General features: G+C 38.2%; 1 protein-coding gene across 2 annotated transcripts in view; it reads left to right on the plus strand.

Annotated features, from left to right (window-relative positions):
- The first annotated feature begins 307 nt into the window (after nucleotides 1-307).
- Nucleotides 308-18,583, plus strand: part of MYOM2 (myomesin 2) — a 77,572-nt gene continuing 59,296 nt past the window's right edge. Inside the window, exons 1-7 of one of the 2 annotated variants that reach the window (XM_018088899.1) lie at nucleotides 308-394; nucleotides 5,390-5,470; nucleotides 7,359-7,492; nucleotides 8,485-8,604; nucleotides 10,150-10,288; nucleotides 10,465-10,622; nucleotides 11,468-11,560. In XM_018088899.1, the coding sequence (XP_017944388.1) occupies nucleotides 7,386-7,492; nucleotides 8,485-8,604; nucleotides 10,150-10,288; nucleotides 10,465-10,622; nucleotides 11,468-11,560 (617 nt within the window). In that variant the 5' untranslated portion in view covers nucleotides 308-394; nucleotides 5,390-5,470; nucleotides 7,359-7,385. Of the gene's footprint in view, nucleotides 395-3,209; nucleotides 3,229-5,389; nucleotides 5,471-7,358; nucleotides 7,493-8,484; nucleotides 8,605-10,149; nucleotides 10,289-10,464; nucleotides 10,623-11,467; nucleotides 11,561-18,583 lie in introns of those variants that run through there. The other variant, XM_018088900.1, reaches the window with a different exon arrangement.

The raw sequence follows: 18,583 nt of genomic DNA on the forward strand, positions 1-18,583 counted from the left end.
AACATTTCTAAGTAAAAAATTTAAACTGTTTTCTGACATTAGGTTGTTTCCCATGTCCTTGGTGTTGCTGGGAAAAGAAACCCCAGTTTTAATATAAACAACTGTTTTTCAAGGAATGACACTTGTCTTTTACTAAAATACAGTATAAAACTGTGTAAAGGCTAGTGCTTTTCTTCTGCTTTTATACCACACCCTTACTGCCTATTAGGCTGACCCCAGTTTTGGGAGAATCATTTGGTTAGTTCTAAATATAGAACTGCATCGGCCCTTAAATGGGAGTGAAGGGGCAGTAGCCTTTAGAGAGGGGAATTATTTTTGTTTTCCTCAGGCAGAGTTTACTAGGCTGGGAAAGGCTGGTCTTCCTCTCTGCTTTGCAGTTTTTCTATATCCCTTGGTAAGTCCATTTTCAAACTAGGGTTTTCTTGTTCAGAACAAATGGGAGTGCTTGTAGGAGGGTGTTGGGTGCTTTTCTGTAAAAAAAAATAAATTAACTTCCTTAGGAAACAAGAAAAAAGCAGGACATAGATTGATTCATGAAAAGAAAAACAAAAAAATAAAGTAGAATTTTGTTCTGTTCATAGTCACCTTTATTTTATTGTGTCTTAACATTTCTTCTTTTTCTTGCTGCATATAAAGAACTACATTACAGAAATCTATAGCTCTATTTGAATATGTACTTTTCCAATTGCACAAATATTGGCAGTGCCACTTTCTTATGGGCTTATACTGTATGTTTTATCTAAAGTCTGTGTGTAAATAATTAAGTATAAAATCCTATAGTAGCTGGCAAAACTATTTGGCATGCTGAAGAGTAGAATGTAGCTAGGACAAAAAGAAATCTACTTCTGTTTTTTGTCTGCCATGCTTTCAAGTACATGCTTCCAGAAGATGTATTTCTGGTGTCCCTGTTGCTCTAGACTATGTGATGTGTTCTTTGCCATATGTTAATTCCAGCTAAATGGCACTGATAGAGTCCTGGGAAATCATATTCATCCTCTTGAAATTATGTCTGTGTGTTGATAATGGCTATGAGTCAACGAAAGTATCATAATGAAGGATACTGAATGTTGGGATGATGGGAAGTGACTTTCACCATCTCACTGTTCAACAGTCTTTGCTGTCCAGTTGGAGGGATGTAATACATTTGCCAAGTGAAGGGAAATTTTCAAACTTTATGAGAACATGTTGGAACTCTGTACATTTGGAATGTTAGAGTGGCAAGGTTTCTAGTCAATGTGGACAAATTCAACTTCATTTAATTTCCAGTCTAGTATGATCATGAATTCATAAAATATCATCCATATTAGTATCCTTTTTGGGATATATACTGTTTAGTTTCTAGTAGGGTTGTGGAAAGAAAGTCAGATTGGAAGCTTCCACTCCTTTCCTTCATGAGAGTAATAGAAAAGCCAGAATTACTTTTTTTTTTAGACTTACAAAAATGCAGGAACTGGTCCTCCCCTTCACAACGACCTTGCTGGAGGGAAGGGTACCCATGACTCTGCCTTCTTCCTACCTGCCAAAGAGCAAAGGTCTCTCATCAAGGGTTGGGGATATGACCATGACCATGACCATGACCATGACCGCCCATAGTATATTTCAAAATACTTCCACACTAACTGTTCTGGCTAGAGGGTGAAGCAAACCATTCAGGGATTATTACAAGGTTAAAGTGTGCATTCTAACTAATCATAGACATGCTATAGCATTACATTGATGAATCTACCTGTATGTCATTGAAAACAGTATCAATTGATGTTGTGAAATGTCAAAAGTCTACTCATTCAAGACATGAAATTATTAAGAATAGACACATCTATGATAGCTGGTATCATCAGCTGCTGGAAAATGTTACTTTGCTGGATATTCAGATGACTAGAAATAGAGGATAGAACTCTGTCTTTAGGTTTAATAACAAAAGTAATGCATGCACTTCTGGGGATGATTTGAACCAGGTTAAACTTGTTGTCCATGATTTCTGTTTTAAAACCAATTTTTGAAATGAGGAAAATACTATTCCCATACAAAGGAGGTGTGATCAGTAAAACATAAGACCAACTATGACATAGCTAAACACATCAGAAAAGAAAAAACAAGAAGCCTTAAAGCTTGCTAAGTAATGTCTGGAATTTGGTAGTTTTTAAACAAATGAGAATTCCATATGCTTTTTTTTTAAAAAAAGAATTTGATAAGCATTTGTATTCTGTTATCAAAAAAGTTAAATTGAATTCTTATGCAGAATGAAAAAGGTCTTCAGTGGGAAGGACAGAAACATCTTACAATAACTGTATATTTGAGTGGGTTTTTAAGTTCATCTTTTCTCATGCACAGAACATAAATTTCTATGTAAGATCTAAATATACACACATGTACAGAGATAAAAGACTGGAGAGACATATTGGAATTTTAGAAGTTTATTATCAAAAGGGAGAAGATTTTACCAGATCCTTTACATCCCATTCTATTTAGACTGCAGTATCTATGAGCTGCATAATGATTCATGATGGTTTTACAAGATTTCCGCCAAAGTCAGTTTCTGTGGGAAAATGCTACTGTGCTATTAAATCTACAATTTCTACAACATATATATATAATAAACTGGAAAGGATCATGTATTTTTTGAGGCAATACAGTAGTTCTTGAAACTGGTCATTAGGGGCAACCAATGAATAGAAGGTGTGGGTTTTTTGGTTGTTTTTTTTTTCGTCTTTCATTTTGGTATGTAAGTGATATGGTTTTAAATATATTTTTATGAGTTAAATATCATGGGCTTTAATGTACCACAGAAGTATAAGCTGGCAAAACATGGTTTCCTAAAAACACTTAGCCTTGAACAATGTAGAGAACAACAAGCAGAACTACAGACGGGTTGCGGAAACAATGCCTAAGTCATGGGAAAAACAAGACAACCCCTCCAGTAAGTACAAATGGCCAAAGGTGTTTAAGAAAGATGAGATACAGAGGAGTATCAAGAATGAGGATGTGCATGTAGGAGCAGGATGTACTGACCTTTCAGCTGGAATGAGGAGGATAGACTACATGAGGTCATGCAAGAACTCGTGAATTGTTTTTGGCTCTTCTGCAGATGGCCAAGAACAGAGATGAGCAAAGAAAGTGCATGTCGTATGTTATAGCATTGACAGGTCAGGCCAAGAAAGTACATGTTGCATGGTGCATTGCTCAGGGCAGGAGCCTGCTGAATCTGGGAATGCAAGTTGTCTATCTATGGTGAGCACAACCAGGTTCTTCCTATGGTATTTGTCAACCCATCCATCAATTTAGTTGGTGGTGTGCGTCCTCTCTGAGGCTGTGTAAATGATCATGCTAGAATTTACTACTTGTCCTTTAAATCTTAAATTAACTCACTTATCAAGCTAACAATGTTTATATCAGACCGTTGGCTCCTCTGCCCAAGAATGTGGCCCCTTGTCATGTGTCCTAGATTATTGCTTTCTATTCAGATCAGTATTACTGTGTCACGAAACTATGCGTATCCTGTCCTGGGAACTCTGCCTTTTACTCACAGTCCAGTATAAATTGTTATATATGTGCTACTAAGCATGAGGAATCGTATACTTATGTAAATAATCTGAATAACCTAACCTGTGTTTTCTATCATTAATTCTTAAGCACATTTTGGCTGACGTAATATTTTTCTTTGGGTTTAATAGTCTTCTGAGTGGTTTATAGAGCACACAGATTGGTGCACTTTAGGTCCTTCTGATGTCAGAACGAGACACTAAATGTTTCAGGACCATGTTGTCCTGTAACTCCAGGTCTTTTTCTTAAAATCCAGAGTTGTTAATAGAATCTACATGGAAGAAATTTAAGGATTTTTTGTAACACGTAGGCTATATATTTTAGCTAGGTCTCTGTAATTCTTGCAGTAGAACTTGGTCAATAACACATGAGATTTGCTTTTTCATTTGTTATAATTATTCAGATAATTAATTTATTTTTCTCTGGACCAATTTATGTAATTTTTTTGTTATTGAATTCTCCATTTTACACTGGGATGTTTTTCCCCCTAGTGCCTCTGCCAGACCACTACCTGCATCTTGCTTTTGAGACAGTTCCACCAACTGACGTGCCAGTATAACTAGGTCTTCAAGCACCGTCAGTAACAAAATTTTGGTTCACCTAAATCAATAAATTCAGTGCAGATTAGCTGTCATCTGCATAGCATGTTCTCTAACTGACTAAATATTAAAATACATTTCAAACATCTCATATAAATGTGTACCAGTGAAAAACTGGGAAAACAGTAAAAATATTATTCCTAGGAATAAAATAGACAGTTCTTTCATCAGGAACTCAATACCTGGTATCCTGCTTTTATAGTGGGACTGTAATTTTGCTCTTCTGATACTTGTCTGTGCAGCACTATTAAGTATTAAATACATACTTTGGAAGCATCATTGTAATTAACTGATGATTATTATTACATTTGGAATTGTTGCCAGGCAGCTCCCCTCTGTGTTAACCGAAGGCAAAATGAATCTGGTTCCTAACAAGCTCAGTTAATTACTTGTATGGAAGCTGAGCATGCATGACTAGCCTTGTTTCTATACTAAGGTGTTTGGATAAATGTGCAAAACATCTGAATCCAAATTTTGAGAAGTCCTGGGTGCTGACGAATAGACAAAGATATGATAATTAAAATGTAAGTTTTACATTTAATGGAAAAAGCTGAACTGTAAATGACAAAGATGTTTTCTCCTATCTCAAAGATGAAAACAACTCAGACTGTGATCTATCCAGATAAATGAGCATTGTTCTGCAATCCTTATACACTGAATCTCAGTGCAAGTTATACATTGCATGTTGATAAATTCACAGAATTATTTAACTTACCACATGTAGACATGTAAACATATAAACATGAGGGGCTCTTAACAGTGGAGTCAGCTTAATCTATGGGTTTGCCCTTTGCACCTTCATTTTGGCAAAAAGGCTAATTAAAAATAAAAAAGAAGGAACATGATACCATTAATTGTCTGGTTAATACGTGAACTAGGGAGGAAACAAAATGTCATATACACAGTAGCCACATGGTCAGATAGCAGGAAGAAGACCAGCATTTGATATCTGCAGGTGTAGCATCACATGATGTACAGATATCAAAACTAGGAGAAGCCAAGGCTGCTCGTGAGTCTATGCAACTCCGCTCATGTAACTAAGACATTGTGTTCTATAATGAGTTAATAGTTCTATGAGAGGTCTATGTCAGCTCAGCATTGTATGAGAGCACTTAACTAAGCTAGCGTCAATGTGATGTGCTGCACTAACTTGGGTCATGTTAACTTTCTTATTTCTCTAGAAATGTGTCAATATATTTCTTTAATGCCCCATAGTGATGTTGTAAACCTTTTTCATTTTTGTCTTGCAGTGTCTGGTGTTTTGTCTAAAGCTCTCATTCCCGAACGTGTCATTTGTCATTTTCATATCTCTTGAAAAAAGGGTTGAAAAGGTAATTATAAGTTATGCAGAAGATGCAGCTATGAGGTGATAAATTCTAAACATCCCTTTGATCTCAGAACTTTATAAGACAACATGCTTCTGTTATTAAGCATGTCTACTGTCTTCTCCTTACTTTTTCTTCAAAATGCAAAACTAGCTGATGTGAGAACATCAAAACTTGCGAGCATCTGACTCTATCCTTGACTACCTGAAAGTAACAGTCAGAGTTGAAGCTTATTACACTACTTGATCAATGACTAGCATTTCCTTTTCTTGGTAAATACTCTATGCTGGAAATACAGTATATACTGGTATTTTACCTTGTTAAATATTGTATCTAAATGAGTATCTAAATTTCTATTCAAATCCCTTTGAGCTTTCATTTTATATACATCATGAAACCACCTATTCATGTGTCTTTTTGTTACAAATGTGGACTTTTGGTGTGGGTATGAGGCAGGTTTTTCTTGGCAGGGTCCACGTATGGGCAGGGCCAGGCTGTGGGGACCTGGAGACTGGCCCTTCTGCATCATTACTGGGACAGGAGCTGATGGCCTAGGGTGCTGACATGGAGTCCTGGGCTGTGGGCAGGGTGGGAGGAGCCCTAGAGGAGGCTGGGCAGGGACAGTCAGGTCCATTGCTGTCCCCAGGACCCTGACACACTCTTAACATGGCCCCTGGGTGAGCTGGTGTTGCTTTGCTTCACTTGATGTGGGTACACATGGGTGGATCCTAGGCCATGCCTCCTCCACCTGTGCCCTGGCTACTGGAGCAGAGCTGGCAGTCTGCACCCTACAGGGAAGCATAGCAATGGGGACACTCCCTTTGGCTTTTAGTAGGAAATTAGATTTTACTGCAGTAATTTCCCAGACTAAATCTTCAGGATTGGGCTGAAGCTGGTTCATAGATTTTATAGAAAGAACTTGCTTCAGTTGTGGCTGAAGTGTAGCTGCCTCATGGGGTAGATATTGGCTGTTCAGTTGGGATCCTTCAACACTGATTGGACCAAATGGCCCAAGAGTAAAGACCCCCCTATTCAAGTCAGACTGTAGTTTCACAAGCTGGCATCAACTCAGGATATGGTTAGTGAAATTCCCCACTTTTGCAAGAAGTTGTCATCATATTTCTAATGAACACAAAGGGATGTAGGCACCTCCATGTTCTTTTAATGACATTGTTGGGAATCTGCTTAACTCTAACTCAGTGGGAAACATGCTCTTCTCACCTACACTGCTTCTTAGGAGCACCCTGAATGTTCCTGAGTACCTTCTGTCCAAATATTGATCAAACTATGCCATGCTTTGGAGAAAGTCCACAAAAAGGCAACAAGAATGATTGGTGGTCCAGAAAAAATATCACAAGACAAAAGATTGCATGAGAAATCTTTGTTGAGTTTAAACAAAAGAGATGAAAGCAGATGTAAAAAAAATCTTCAACAGGCTGCTGCAAAAGGGGGTGAACACAGTCTATTTTTGTTGTCATGGTGAATTGTTCAAGAGATAATGAGCATAAATTGCAAGAATGAAAAAAGTAAAATGTTTGAAGAGCAGAGAACTGAAATGCCTAACTATGCCCAAAAAACTGTCAAATTTCCATCCCTGTAAATTTCTATGTAGGTGTTAAATGACATCTGCAAAGAAGGGGAAAAACGATCTGACAAAATATCTTCTATTGCTGTCATCTATGATTCCATAGCTCACACTGTATGACTGATAAGATACAGCTCGAGGTACCCATGTGTACCATTGATGACTCTACTTGTCACAAATTGATGCAATTTTGTACATTTGTACATGTTCACACACTTCTACATATCAAAAAATGTCGAGCCAAAATGTCTGAAATATATGGATGAATGTGTGCATGGTTGAATATATGGCTAATTTCACTCTCTGCAGGAATTACTGGTTGTAACGCACTGAAATATGTCTTCAGTAGCAGTACCATTTTACCAGAGGAGGCACAAGCACTTTGATCAGTCCTATCGCAGCATTCAGACAAGATATGTACTTGAGGAATACGCAGCAAGAAAGTAAGTACCATGTATTTAAGCCTAGACAGGTTTCTATTTTGGGTAGTTAGTTCTTAGAATCAAGATACTTACCTTTCCCCTTCACCTACAAAAACTGTGATTTATTCAGAACAAGTTTTCCAGTTCCTTCCATTGGGATGCTCTTTATCTAGAGTCTCCCATCAACATAACTAAACTTTCTTATATGTTGTAACATAGCTACACAGACCTTTTAGCTTAGAATCTGTCTTGTTTGCTATCTCCAAATTGAAAATTCTTCCTTTTAGGCTCAAATTAAAGCTCTGACTTCAGAAAAATTGCCATGAAATCACAGAAACAGTTTTTTAACCATTCTTCCGTATGACATGATGATATTTCTTCATCTGAAGCTGTCTATTCCTAGTTATAGTTTTTGTCATTCAATTTCTTTTTTTAAACTTAAATGAAGGCTTAACCCTTGTCATGTGAAATCTTAGAGTTTTAGCCACTAAATAAACATTCTTTGTATTTCAGAGCCTGGGACTTTTTATCTTGGTTTCTTCAGAATCAATGTTCTCCCTCCTCAGTAATTAAGATGCCTATCTAGCTGTCTAGCTTGTCCAGCTTCCCTTATGAAAGAGTTTATGGAAGAGGTTTTGTGAAGTATAAAAAGGCATGACTATTTAGAAACAGACAATGCTATGGGAATTCTTCGTGATTAGTGTATTAGACAGGCTTGTACCTTCATGGTCCACTGAAGTGCACCTGAATGATTGAAGACTGAGATAAGTATAAATTTAATAGAATGAAATAGAACTCCTAATGATCCCAAGTGACAGATGTTGAGCAGTAAGCTCTTGAAGGAATAGTGAGAATCAGCACCTAGTGCAGTCAGTGAGGATGCAAATGTTTCTCACCGAACAGTGCTCAGTCATGGTATTCAGCTCATTCAGCTCAAAGTAATTTCTTTGACTTCTGTGTGTTCATTTTTTACCTGAATTGCTGGGTTATAACAAAGTTTTTTATATTTGAAGGGCTGCTTCCAGACAGGCTGCTTATTATGAATCATCTGGCTTGGGCAAAACAACGTGTAGACTCTGTGCCAGGAGGGCACGCACTTTGGCGCATGAAGCAATGCAAGAATCCAGGAAAAGGTAAAGCTCTGTTGGTCAAATCTGACCCGTGTAGTGGCTCTGGTCCCATTTAGAACTGCTTTTTTGTCAGGCCTCTTTTCACAGCTGACGGGACTGGAGGTTTCTCTATCGCTGTTCTTCATTAATCTGTTTTGGCTGGAACACTAAATGGCTGAGTGTCACTTTCAATCTCATATTTCTACCCAGAGTTGTTCCCCTAATCCCTACTCTGACCCTTGAAAACAGCTTTAAAACAAAAATAAATTAGAATCCACCTGGTATCCAAAACTCATTTTGGACAGAGCTACTCTACTATTCCTAAATCTCTAATTTAGATCAATTTAAACTGTTTGAGTCTTTTCCTTAATATCAAGAGGGCTTACTGTCATATCTCAGTTACAGCCCTGATATGAAGTGCCATAGGAAATGTGTTGATGACAATATTCCTGTTAGTGAATTTGACCATTTCTGCTCTGCTATGCTCTACAGTGACTGCACCAAAGACACAAAGAATTTATACTACAAGAAAGAATTCTGCCTTGTTTGTAGAAAATATGTTGTGAAAATCATATACGTCCATATGGTTCTGGTACTTTGATTGTTTTGAAATATATAACCTCAAAACAGAATGTTTTAGGAAAATCAAATATTTCTAAATAACAGACAAATAATATGTTGATCTACTGCTCACTGAATTTCATGGAAATTTTCTTATTTGGGTAATACTTTCAAAGTCTTGCCATATGTTGACTATGTTGATAGACATGTTAGAAATATCTGATATTCAGTACCTTCTTTTGTCCTCTTGGAAAAGAAAAGAGTAGCACAGGCTGTTTACTGAATCAGCATGAGCAAAGGAGATTGAGGCTAGCTCCTCCTAAAAACATTTATGAGTTAGGGTTCTTTTTACTAATTCTGAAGAATCTACGGAGTTAGGTTTTCAGGGAACAACCCACAATTTTTTTGCAAATGTTGTATTTTCCTGGTAATTTCTATAGTACTTTCTGCTCATCCTTGTTCAAGGACAGCTTTTTTCGCATGCAGCAGTTCATCAAATCCTTGTGAAAGCCTTGGTCTGTATCTTTCAGGTGAGGTCAGCTGATACAGCCATGGAGCTAGCAGAGCTGCCAGGTTCTAAAGCTAAGGGTACAACGTAAGCAAGGCACAACTTTTACCAGGTGTGAACAGGCACAGAATATGCCTTTACTCCTCTACCCTCTTGTGTCCATGGGAAGGAAAATTAGGAATCAGAAGGAGGCCAGGCAGGTTCTTGATCTTGATTACCAGAGAACTGAGACTATGGGATACTATGTCAGTGTGACCACAGCAGATTTCAAGTTCTGTAGCTGTGGCACCACAAATATAGGGGGAAAGAAAATGAAGAAAATTCATATTAATTTCAGATATTCGTTATTAGGATAGGCAGATAGATGCTAAGAATAATTCCTACATTAGATTTTATCCTCCTAATATGATTTCAGAGCCCTCAGTTGCTTACTATGCGCTAGTGACAAACTTAAAGCTTCATATTGGTTACTCTTACCTGATTTTTTTCTTGTCCTACAGGAGTCATGAGCAAAAGTCTCATTCAAGTGATGAGAAAAGAATCCGTTTTGCCAGTGAGTTGTCTGCTTTGGAAAAAGAGATTCACACAGCCAGGCACCGTGCTAGAGAACATCTGGATAAGCTTGCTGTTCAAAGGATGGTACCTGTTGAATCTTTTTGTTCCTGTCCAAACATAATTATAAGATATACTGAAATTTAGGCCTGTGCTTCACAGATGAGTAGTGATTTAGTATCTTTTTGTGGATTTAAGATTAGATCTTCTACCCCATTTGAGTGTGGTGCCAGATGCTTCTTTTATTTTCCTGTGTTTAATAGGTAGAAGAAAATATGGCACTGGAAAGACATATTTTAGAAGAAAGTATAAGTCGAGCACCTGAAATCCTAGTGCGCCTGAGGTCTCATACTGTCTGGGAAAAGATGTCTGTGAGCCTTTGCTTCACTGTACAAGGATTTCCAGCCCCTGTTGTACAATGGTAAGAGACTGGCCTTTCCTAGCCCTCTAAAAATGTTGCTAAGCTTTTTTCATTTGAAAGTTATGCCATAACTGATAAGTGTCACATGCATAATGGCTATGTTAAATCCCCTTTATAATCCTCAAAGATGTGCTGGATTGTAGCGGTTGATACTGCATGTGAAGGATTAGGAGGACAACGTGCTGAATGGCCCTGTGCAATGTGAGAAGCAAACTCAAGTATTTCAGAAGGCAGACAGTGGAAGGCATTCCAGTCTTTCTGGTCATTGAGTTCTCTGATGATGAAGTATCAAATGACAAAATACAAAGAGCTCACAGGCTGCTTGCTAAGCCTGGATAATTGTGCACAGCACCATTGTTGTCATCTATGGTCACTTTGTGTTAACTTCTGTTGAGGAGGACATAAAGGTAGTATCCTTGCAGCTACCATCCTCTCCAGACAAGTGCTGTCCTATGTATGTGAGAGCTGCAGGCAGAGTTCTGTTGCTGCTCACCTTATTGGTGCTGAAGTGCTGTGCTGTAATCCAAGAAAAAGTTTGCTTCCCATCTTGTGTCAGGGCTAGCGGACTCGAAATTCAAGTCACATGCCATCTTCCCTCTGCTCCTCTGCTCTTCTAGACCGGGTGCACGTCTTCTCTTTCCACTTCCTTGCTGCAATGATAGTCCCCCTTTGCCTTCATGGGCCAATATGTATCTATCCATACATCCTGGAAAATACTCTGTGCAAGTAGATAAGATTCATAGGGAGGGTTCAGATGATAGTAAATGATATCTGGATCCAAAGATCTACCAAATGAATGAATAGTTGCTGGTATTTATGAGTTTTATTTTTTCTTTGATTGTCAGGTACAAAAATGAGGAATTGATTACTCCTGCAAGTGATCCAACAAAGTACAGAATTGAAAGCAAATATGGAGTACATGTGTTGCATATAAACAGGTAAATCTTTCTGGGGACACAACAGGTTTTTTATGCTCTACACAAAATATTTTATATCAAATACAATTAAAAATTCACATAAAGACTGAAAGAGAATTGTTAAGTTCAACACTTCTCTGTTGGTACTCACGTTTAGGCTAGAGAAGGTTCACTGAGTAGCTGAATATTAGATTATGACAATGAAACTAAAAATTAGATATTTGTATTCATTAACGGCAGCAACCTAGAAGATACAAAAGAAGAGGCAAGTAGCTGAAAGTAGGTGAAAGAAAAAAAGTTCCTTTTTTTAATTAGAATTATATCTTAGCATGTTCTTGTCAAGATGAAACTTTTTAAGGCAAACAAAATTATTGCTGGTCAGGTCAGGGGTACACAGTTGTATTTGTTTTACTATTCTGTTTACTTTTTTTATCTCTTTTTTTTTCTTCCAAAAAGTAAGGAAGTGTAATTTTTTAAAAAGTTATAATGGAATTAATTTTATTTTTTTCAAAATGTTAACCTTGTGATATAGAACATGCCTGGGTAGAACAGCTTCCCCAAATTAATCCCATGCTTTCCTAAACAATTGAAATATTGCATGCTACATGTGAGTTGGTGCAAACTTTTTAAAAAAATATAAAAACCCAAAGAAAAATGAGGATATTACTATGGTATTTAAAAAGAAAATTAATATCTAGAGCAGAGACACAACCCCCTCCTTTTAATTTCTCCAGAACTTGAGCATCAGCTGTCCTGAAACAGCTTGAATATTTGTGGCTAACACTTGGCTGGCCAAACATTTAATCTTCTACCCTGTCTCCATCTGTCAACAGTGGAAGCAGCCATGAGTACAGCTTTGCGGTATTAGTTCAGAAAATAAGTGCATCATTCCTTCTGTTTTTGGGAAAGACTACTTGCCTTTGTCATCCTGCAGCCAAGTCCAGCCCAACTGTCAACCTCTTCATAGCTCAGGATGGGAGAAACATATCCATGTACAGAACCTGTCAGAAAGAATCACTATGTTGTTGCTTCCTAAGGGATACTTCTTAGAGACTCAGTCTTCTACCCCCAGGCTATGGCTAACTTGCTAACTGCTCTCTGCATACATGAAATGTGTCAACATTGTTGATTCTTCTCACCAACATTACTTTTGAAGATAAGAATAAGAGAAGATAAAAACAAATTGTCCTCTAGCAATCCTCTCCATTTCAGCAGGGAAAATGGAAAACACTCTCTTTTGTCTGGATATGTGTGAGTGCCAATCAGGAGATGAAGCTTTGGTCATTTCCTGATGGTGAGTGACTGTGACTGTTTGTGTCCCTTGGTTAGTATCCATAAGGAACTGCTTGGTAAGTCCAGATGCCATTATGTAGGTTCCTTTGTGACATTCTGGGAGGCAATAGCTTTTAGAAGAAATGAGAATTAGGGGTGATGGTTCTTTCTGTAACCATCAGGCTGAAGAGTACTAATGGCTTCCATCCTCTTGGTGCTTTTTATCTCTTTTCTCTGCTGGTTATCAATCATGTAGACACTATCGACAGTCAGCTTTGGAAGTATTCAGACCTAGCTATATTTTAGACATGTTCAGACATAGCACAGAGTCACTTCAAGTTCCCACATGCACCCATCATCAACCTCTGCTTAGTAATCCCAGACCCAGTATTCATGCAGACCCCTTCATATTCAGCCAAGCTCCCATCTTCAGAGACTCTTGCTTCATTTCTCTTTCATTCTGTCTGGCAGTGTGGTCTTTTTGTCACCTAAAGATTCCTGGCTGCTCTCCTCCAGGTTTCCCTTCTCCACTTAAAAGAATACCGGGGGATTGTTTTGTAGAGTTTATTAACTGAAATTTTCTAATGTAAATTTTTTTATTTATTGATATTTTATTGTATTTCAAAACTTGACCATCAGCTGTAATTTCTGTGTCAAAAAGACAAAATGAACATACAGGAAAGGGAAGAACATTTTGTTAGTGCATAATTAACATTAAGTGTATCTTGTATTGAAAACAGTGGATGTATAGGTAGTGGTTAAAATATATAAATTATTAATGTTTTTATATTAGTCTTTATCAATTAACTCTGGATCTTCTGTAAAAATCTTCATGCACTTATATTTTTTATTTTATGAATAATTTGCTCTTCTAAGAGGTGGAACCATTGGGATTTTCTTCCTATCCACGTCTGTGCTCTTCTCAGCTGTTCATACTAAATTGCTGAGCTGCATGACATCTGATCCACAGCCGCTCAGAACAGCCTTGGAATTTCTTGGCTACCTTTCTAGCACTTCAGCAAAGCTCAGGGAGTGAACTTTTTCCTTCTTATGCAAGTGTGATATTTATTCCAAAGAGTATTCCCTGATCCCAGTGGAAACATTCTTGAGGCACTGAAACCTTAACGTCACCTTGTTGTCTCAAAGTAGTAACAGGACACTATTTCATCCCACACTGTTTGCAGTCCTCCAGGGCCTATATGCCTATACATTAACCAGATAATTTTAATTTCTCTGTCTCATATTTTTATCATACTCTGTGCTCAATTTACCACATTTTCTGCATGCATTCAGTGCTATTATTATCATACAGTGTCTCTTTTTTGCTCCTTCTAGACTTGTTCAAAGGGGAGTTTGAGCTCAAGATGTCCCCCGAGTGGTAAAGAAAAGAGTTTTGGAGTTTAATTCTATTTTTGCACATCTCATAATTGTAGAAGAAATGACATGCATTGCGGTAGTGGTTCATCCTATCTTTCATCTCACATCTGATAGGTGATTAGGAGGAGACCGTGAAGAATCCTTGGACGGAAAGCTACTGGTAGTTGAAATGATTCATACATATCTGAGACTTCTCTATCCCACATAATTTAAGTATGGAGAAGCATATAATAAAAGAAAAGAGTAGTAGTCAAGATGAGAATGATCCGTTGTTTTATGGCATAGCTGAAAAATATTTTCTGCCTTAGTGTATATCTTAATAATTAAAAATCATAGCCTTTTAAAGTTCTTAGTTGCTGATACTTGCTTAGGACAGGTTTGGGCTTTTTTTTGTTTCTTTGTTTACTGTGATGCCTTCTTAAATCAATCACTTAGTCTTACTCAACTGTGAACGACTATGACTGTTTCCTGCTATATTGGCTGGCACACAGAGGGGAGAGCAGTATGCTCCTGCCTGGAGGTATTCCTGATCCCCACCCCTCACTGAGCAGGAGGGTGAGCTGAGCTGGACGGTAGAAGGAGCAGGGAAGGACATGACTTTTCAGAGCACTTTCAATGTGATATGGTTTCACAGTCTCATATATACAGGCATCAAGGTTTGTCAATATTTTGTCTTTTATTAGGGCCCGCTTCCTTTCCTGTTTAATAAAGGCACAGCTGAAGCAGCGCATATAATTGCAGCAGAAAATGTTTGTGGCTGCATCAGCAGAACTGTGTGGCAGAGCCAGCAGAGTGCAGTGTAACACCTGCTGGCAGCAGGCAGAGCCAGCCCTCAGACTCCAGTCCTCAGCACCACCAGAACTGCTTCAAAAAGAAAAGCTTAAAAATTGAATGAACCTTCTCTTCTAACTATTGTCATTTAACAAATGACACTGTGCGGTCAGTACAGTGCTATTTTAGTTTGATTAGGCACAAAAGGCTTGGGATGATTTAATCTGGAGAGGGAGAGAGCTAGGCTTGCCCTTTCTCCTGCTGGAGGTGGAAGCAGAATAGAGCAGAGACGCTGCAGCAAAGGCAGTCCCCCGGCGCGGCCAGCAGAGCCTTTGAACTGTGCAGAGTTGATGGGTGATTAACTGCAGCTCCGTGGGTTTTGCAGGTATGCAGTAGAAGTGAGTGTATAGGCAGCAGGAATGGCGTTCTGTTCTTTCCTTGCTGAAACGCAAACAGCCCCCAGATAAAATGGTCTGTGACCTGCTGTCCTGTCAGTCACTGCCCCCTACAAGCTGCAGTTGTTGGGAGCTTGAGGAAGTGGCTGCCTCATAACAAAGGTCCCGTCTTCCCCAAATACAAAATCCAAACAAAAAGAATCAGTCAGATTCAGCACATATGATGGCAATTCTGTAGAGTATATCAACATTTTGATGTCGTATAGCTTTAACATTGAAAATTTTGCCATTTGGATTCAAAGGAAGCATTTTTAACTCTACGATTTACTGCATACTGCCTCCTGTTCTTGACATGCACTAAATTGCGTTCTAATTCAAGCAAAAACGCTATTTCATCTTAACTCCCATGTTTAAATCTACACTAGGCAAATGGATGAATATATGCATTTTAAATAGATGTATCTGCCTGGGGAATATTACCCACATAAACATTAGCACTTCAGAACCACATGTGGATTCAGAGCAATTTAATTTTCACAAAAAGTATTAGCGTCTTGGGACAGATACAGCTCTAGACTCACACTTCATGCTACCTAAATTACTCTATGCATATTTTATCTGACCTTTGTAAAGGTTGGAAAACACGTTCTCTATCATGATGCAAGAGTAACTGTTAGAGAGACCACACCTTGCCTCCCCGTGCTCCAAATGTAGTTTCTACCTGGTCTTGACTCAATGCACTTTACAGTGCAATTTAGGAAATCTAGGGGGTTTATCATATAGGGAAATGGAAAATTTCTAGGATAATCCTCAATCTGAGCATTATCTGGCACAAAAGGAAAATCAGAACTTTATTTAAGTTACCATCCTGTCCAACTTTCTTCAGAGTGGGCACTAAACAAAAGTACTGTCTAGCTCTTACCCACAAACCCCCTTCCAATATAGGATTTAAAGGCATTTCAGTAAGTACTAGGCTAAGATGGTTTATGTCTTTCCTGGAGTGTCAGGTGAGTGATGATAGCAAAGAATTGTAAATTGCTTTCAAAGCAGTAACGTCTAGAAAATGGGTAGTGTTGTTACGACCTCTTAAATAGCAGAAAGTGCTTGACTTGTATGTTCATCATAACTGTAAGTACCTCATTTCTCTTTATAAAAAAACATGGACGTTGTAAGAGTGTGGTCAGATATTTGGTCAGTAACTTCTTTCTTATGTTCTCCCTGAGCAAATTAATTATAATTCTATCACTAACTTTTGTCAAATATTTCCTTTCAGATATTGAGTTTCTTTGGGTTAAAGATGTAACCCTTTTGTGAATCTCCTGTCTGTTCTAGAGATATTTAGGGGCATATTTTTTTTCTTTACCTTGGACACATCACAAACAGAAAGATCTCATGAAGAGATGTATTTTGCTGTTCCTTATGAGAGCAAATATATGGGGAGGGGATTAAGATGAGCAGAGATATATATCCATTTGAAAAGTAAGTCAAGTATCTGCCATTCTGCTTCTCTGTTTTAGGGAGACAACTTTTCAGTTATTATGCCTTTAAATTTCTGACACTTTGAGTGGTCTAGCATAGTCTGGGATCTCATGTTAGTTCATAATACCTGTTTTTCTAGTTTCTGGATTATTTTTATGACACCTTTTTTAACAATAATTTGCTTTTTAGATCCTAAATCCTGTGTAATTCTTACAGAAATGAGTTTTTTTATCAGTTGTTTTGATGGAAAATGAAGCCAACACTGAGAGCAGATGATGGTTGGTTTAAAGTGAAATTTAGTCAGTGCTAATCTCGGTCAAGCTATGTTGATTTTCTGTCTGTTGTCAATACTCTATGGCAACAACAAAATGTTAAGGAGTAGTTAATTTGGACTTGACAGAAGCAAATGCTTTGTTTATGTGAGGGAATGTTCTAATACAGCAATGATGGTGTAAAGTTCATCACTCAGTTATGATATGGGTGCTCTGTGCTATCTAATTCATTTACAGCCCAGGGATGGATCAGCACCTCATCAGCAAACACAAGAGGACACGTAGGTGGTAGGAAGACAGTGGGCACCTCCATAGGTCTTTAGCAGGATGGTGAGTGGGCTGAAGGGCAGGAAGCCTTTATAGGGCATTTATCTGGGGAGAAGGCCTGCAGAGCATGCTATAACCTGCCACCAGTGCCTAGGAAATGCACTCCTGGGCTCTGCCTGACAGAGTAAATCCTCTGCCACAGTGACCTACTGGCATGGGATAGACTACTTCTCTCATCCTTCAGGACAGGGCTGTTAGACATCCAGACTGCTTTCTGGAAAAGTTCCCTTACTATCTCCTGAGCTGTGTGTGGGAATCCTTTTGGCGAGCTGGAGCACACCAAGGCATGCCAAGGGCTGTTCTGACACATCAACGCTAGCGTGATCACGATCCGGTTTCTGGGGATGAATGATCTAATGCTGTTTAATTTGCTAATACATAATATATGTTATTAAATATACTATGGACTATATAGTATATTTATACATTATTTATTGTATATTCTATATATAGATCCTTAAACAGGGATATAGTGCAGAGTGATGACAATGTCTTACAGTTCTGAAACAGTTAATTCTGCAAGGCCCTGCTTGTAAGAAATGTTTGATCTGCTTCATTCGCTATTAACTTGGTATACTATAGCAAGACATTTTAGTGGGCTGTGGTAAATTCATGACCTATGTACATTTCAGTATAGAGACATTATAACATGCCTTAGGAAAAAAGCCTTGCTGCAGTTTTACATTGGTTTTTGGTATTTTTATTACACAAGTGTTAAATAGTGTGAAACTGGGATAGAAAAAAAATGTTCTTCTTTTAAAAAGTTAGTGCAAAGAAGTGCTGTCAAGTCTGACAGCTTTCAAACAAGTCCAGAATCAGTTAAGCTGTGAGCAGGTATTGTATATATTAAAAATTCTTCATAAAAACAAAAAAATAAAGAAAAAGTTAAATAACATCTAGCCCAGAGAGTGGTACTGAATGAGGTTACATCCAACTGGCATCTGGTCACAAGTGGTGTTGCCCAGTACTGGGGCCAGTTCTGTTTGGTATCTTTTTCAGTGACCTGGACAAGGGGATCAAGGGCACCCCCATTCAGTTTGCAGATGACACCAAGTTGGGTGGGAGTGTTGATCTGCTGGAGGGTAGGAAGATTCTGCAGACAATCTGGACAGGCTGGATCAATGGGTAGAGGTCAATTGTATGAGGTTCAG

This window comes from Manacus vitellinus, unplaced genomic scaffold (genome assembly GCF_001715985.3).
Source record: "Manacus vitellinus isolate BGI_N305 unplaced genomic scaffold, ASM171598v3 scaffold_11_pilon, whole genome shotgun sequence".
NCBI lineage: Eukaryota > Metazoa > Chordata > Aves > Passeriformes > Pipridae > Manacus > Manacus vitellinus.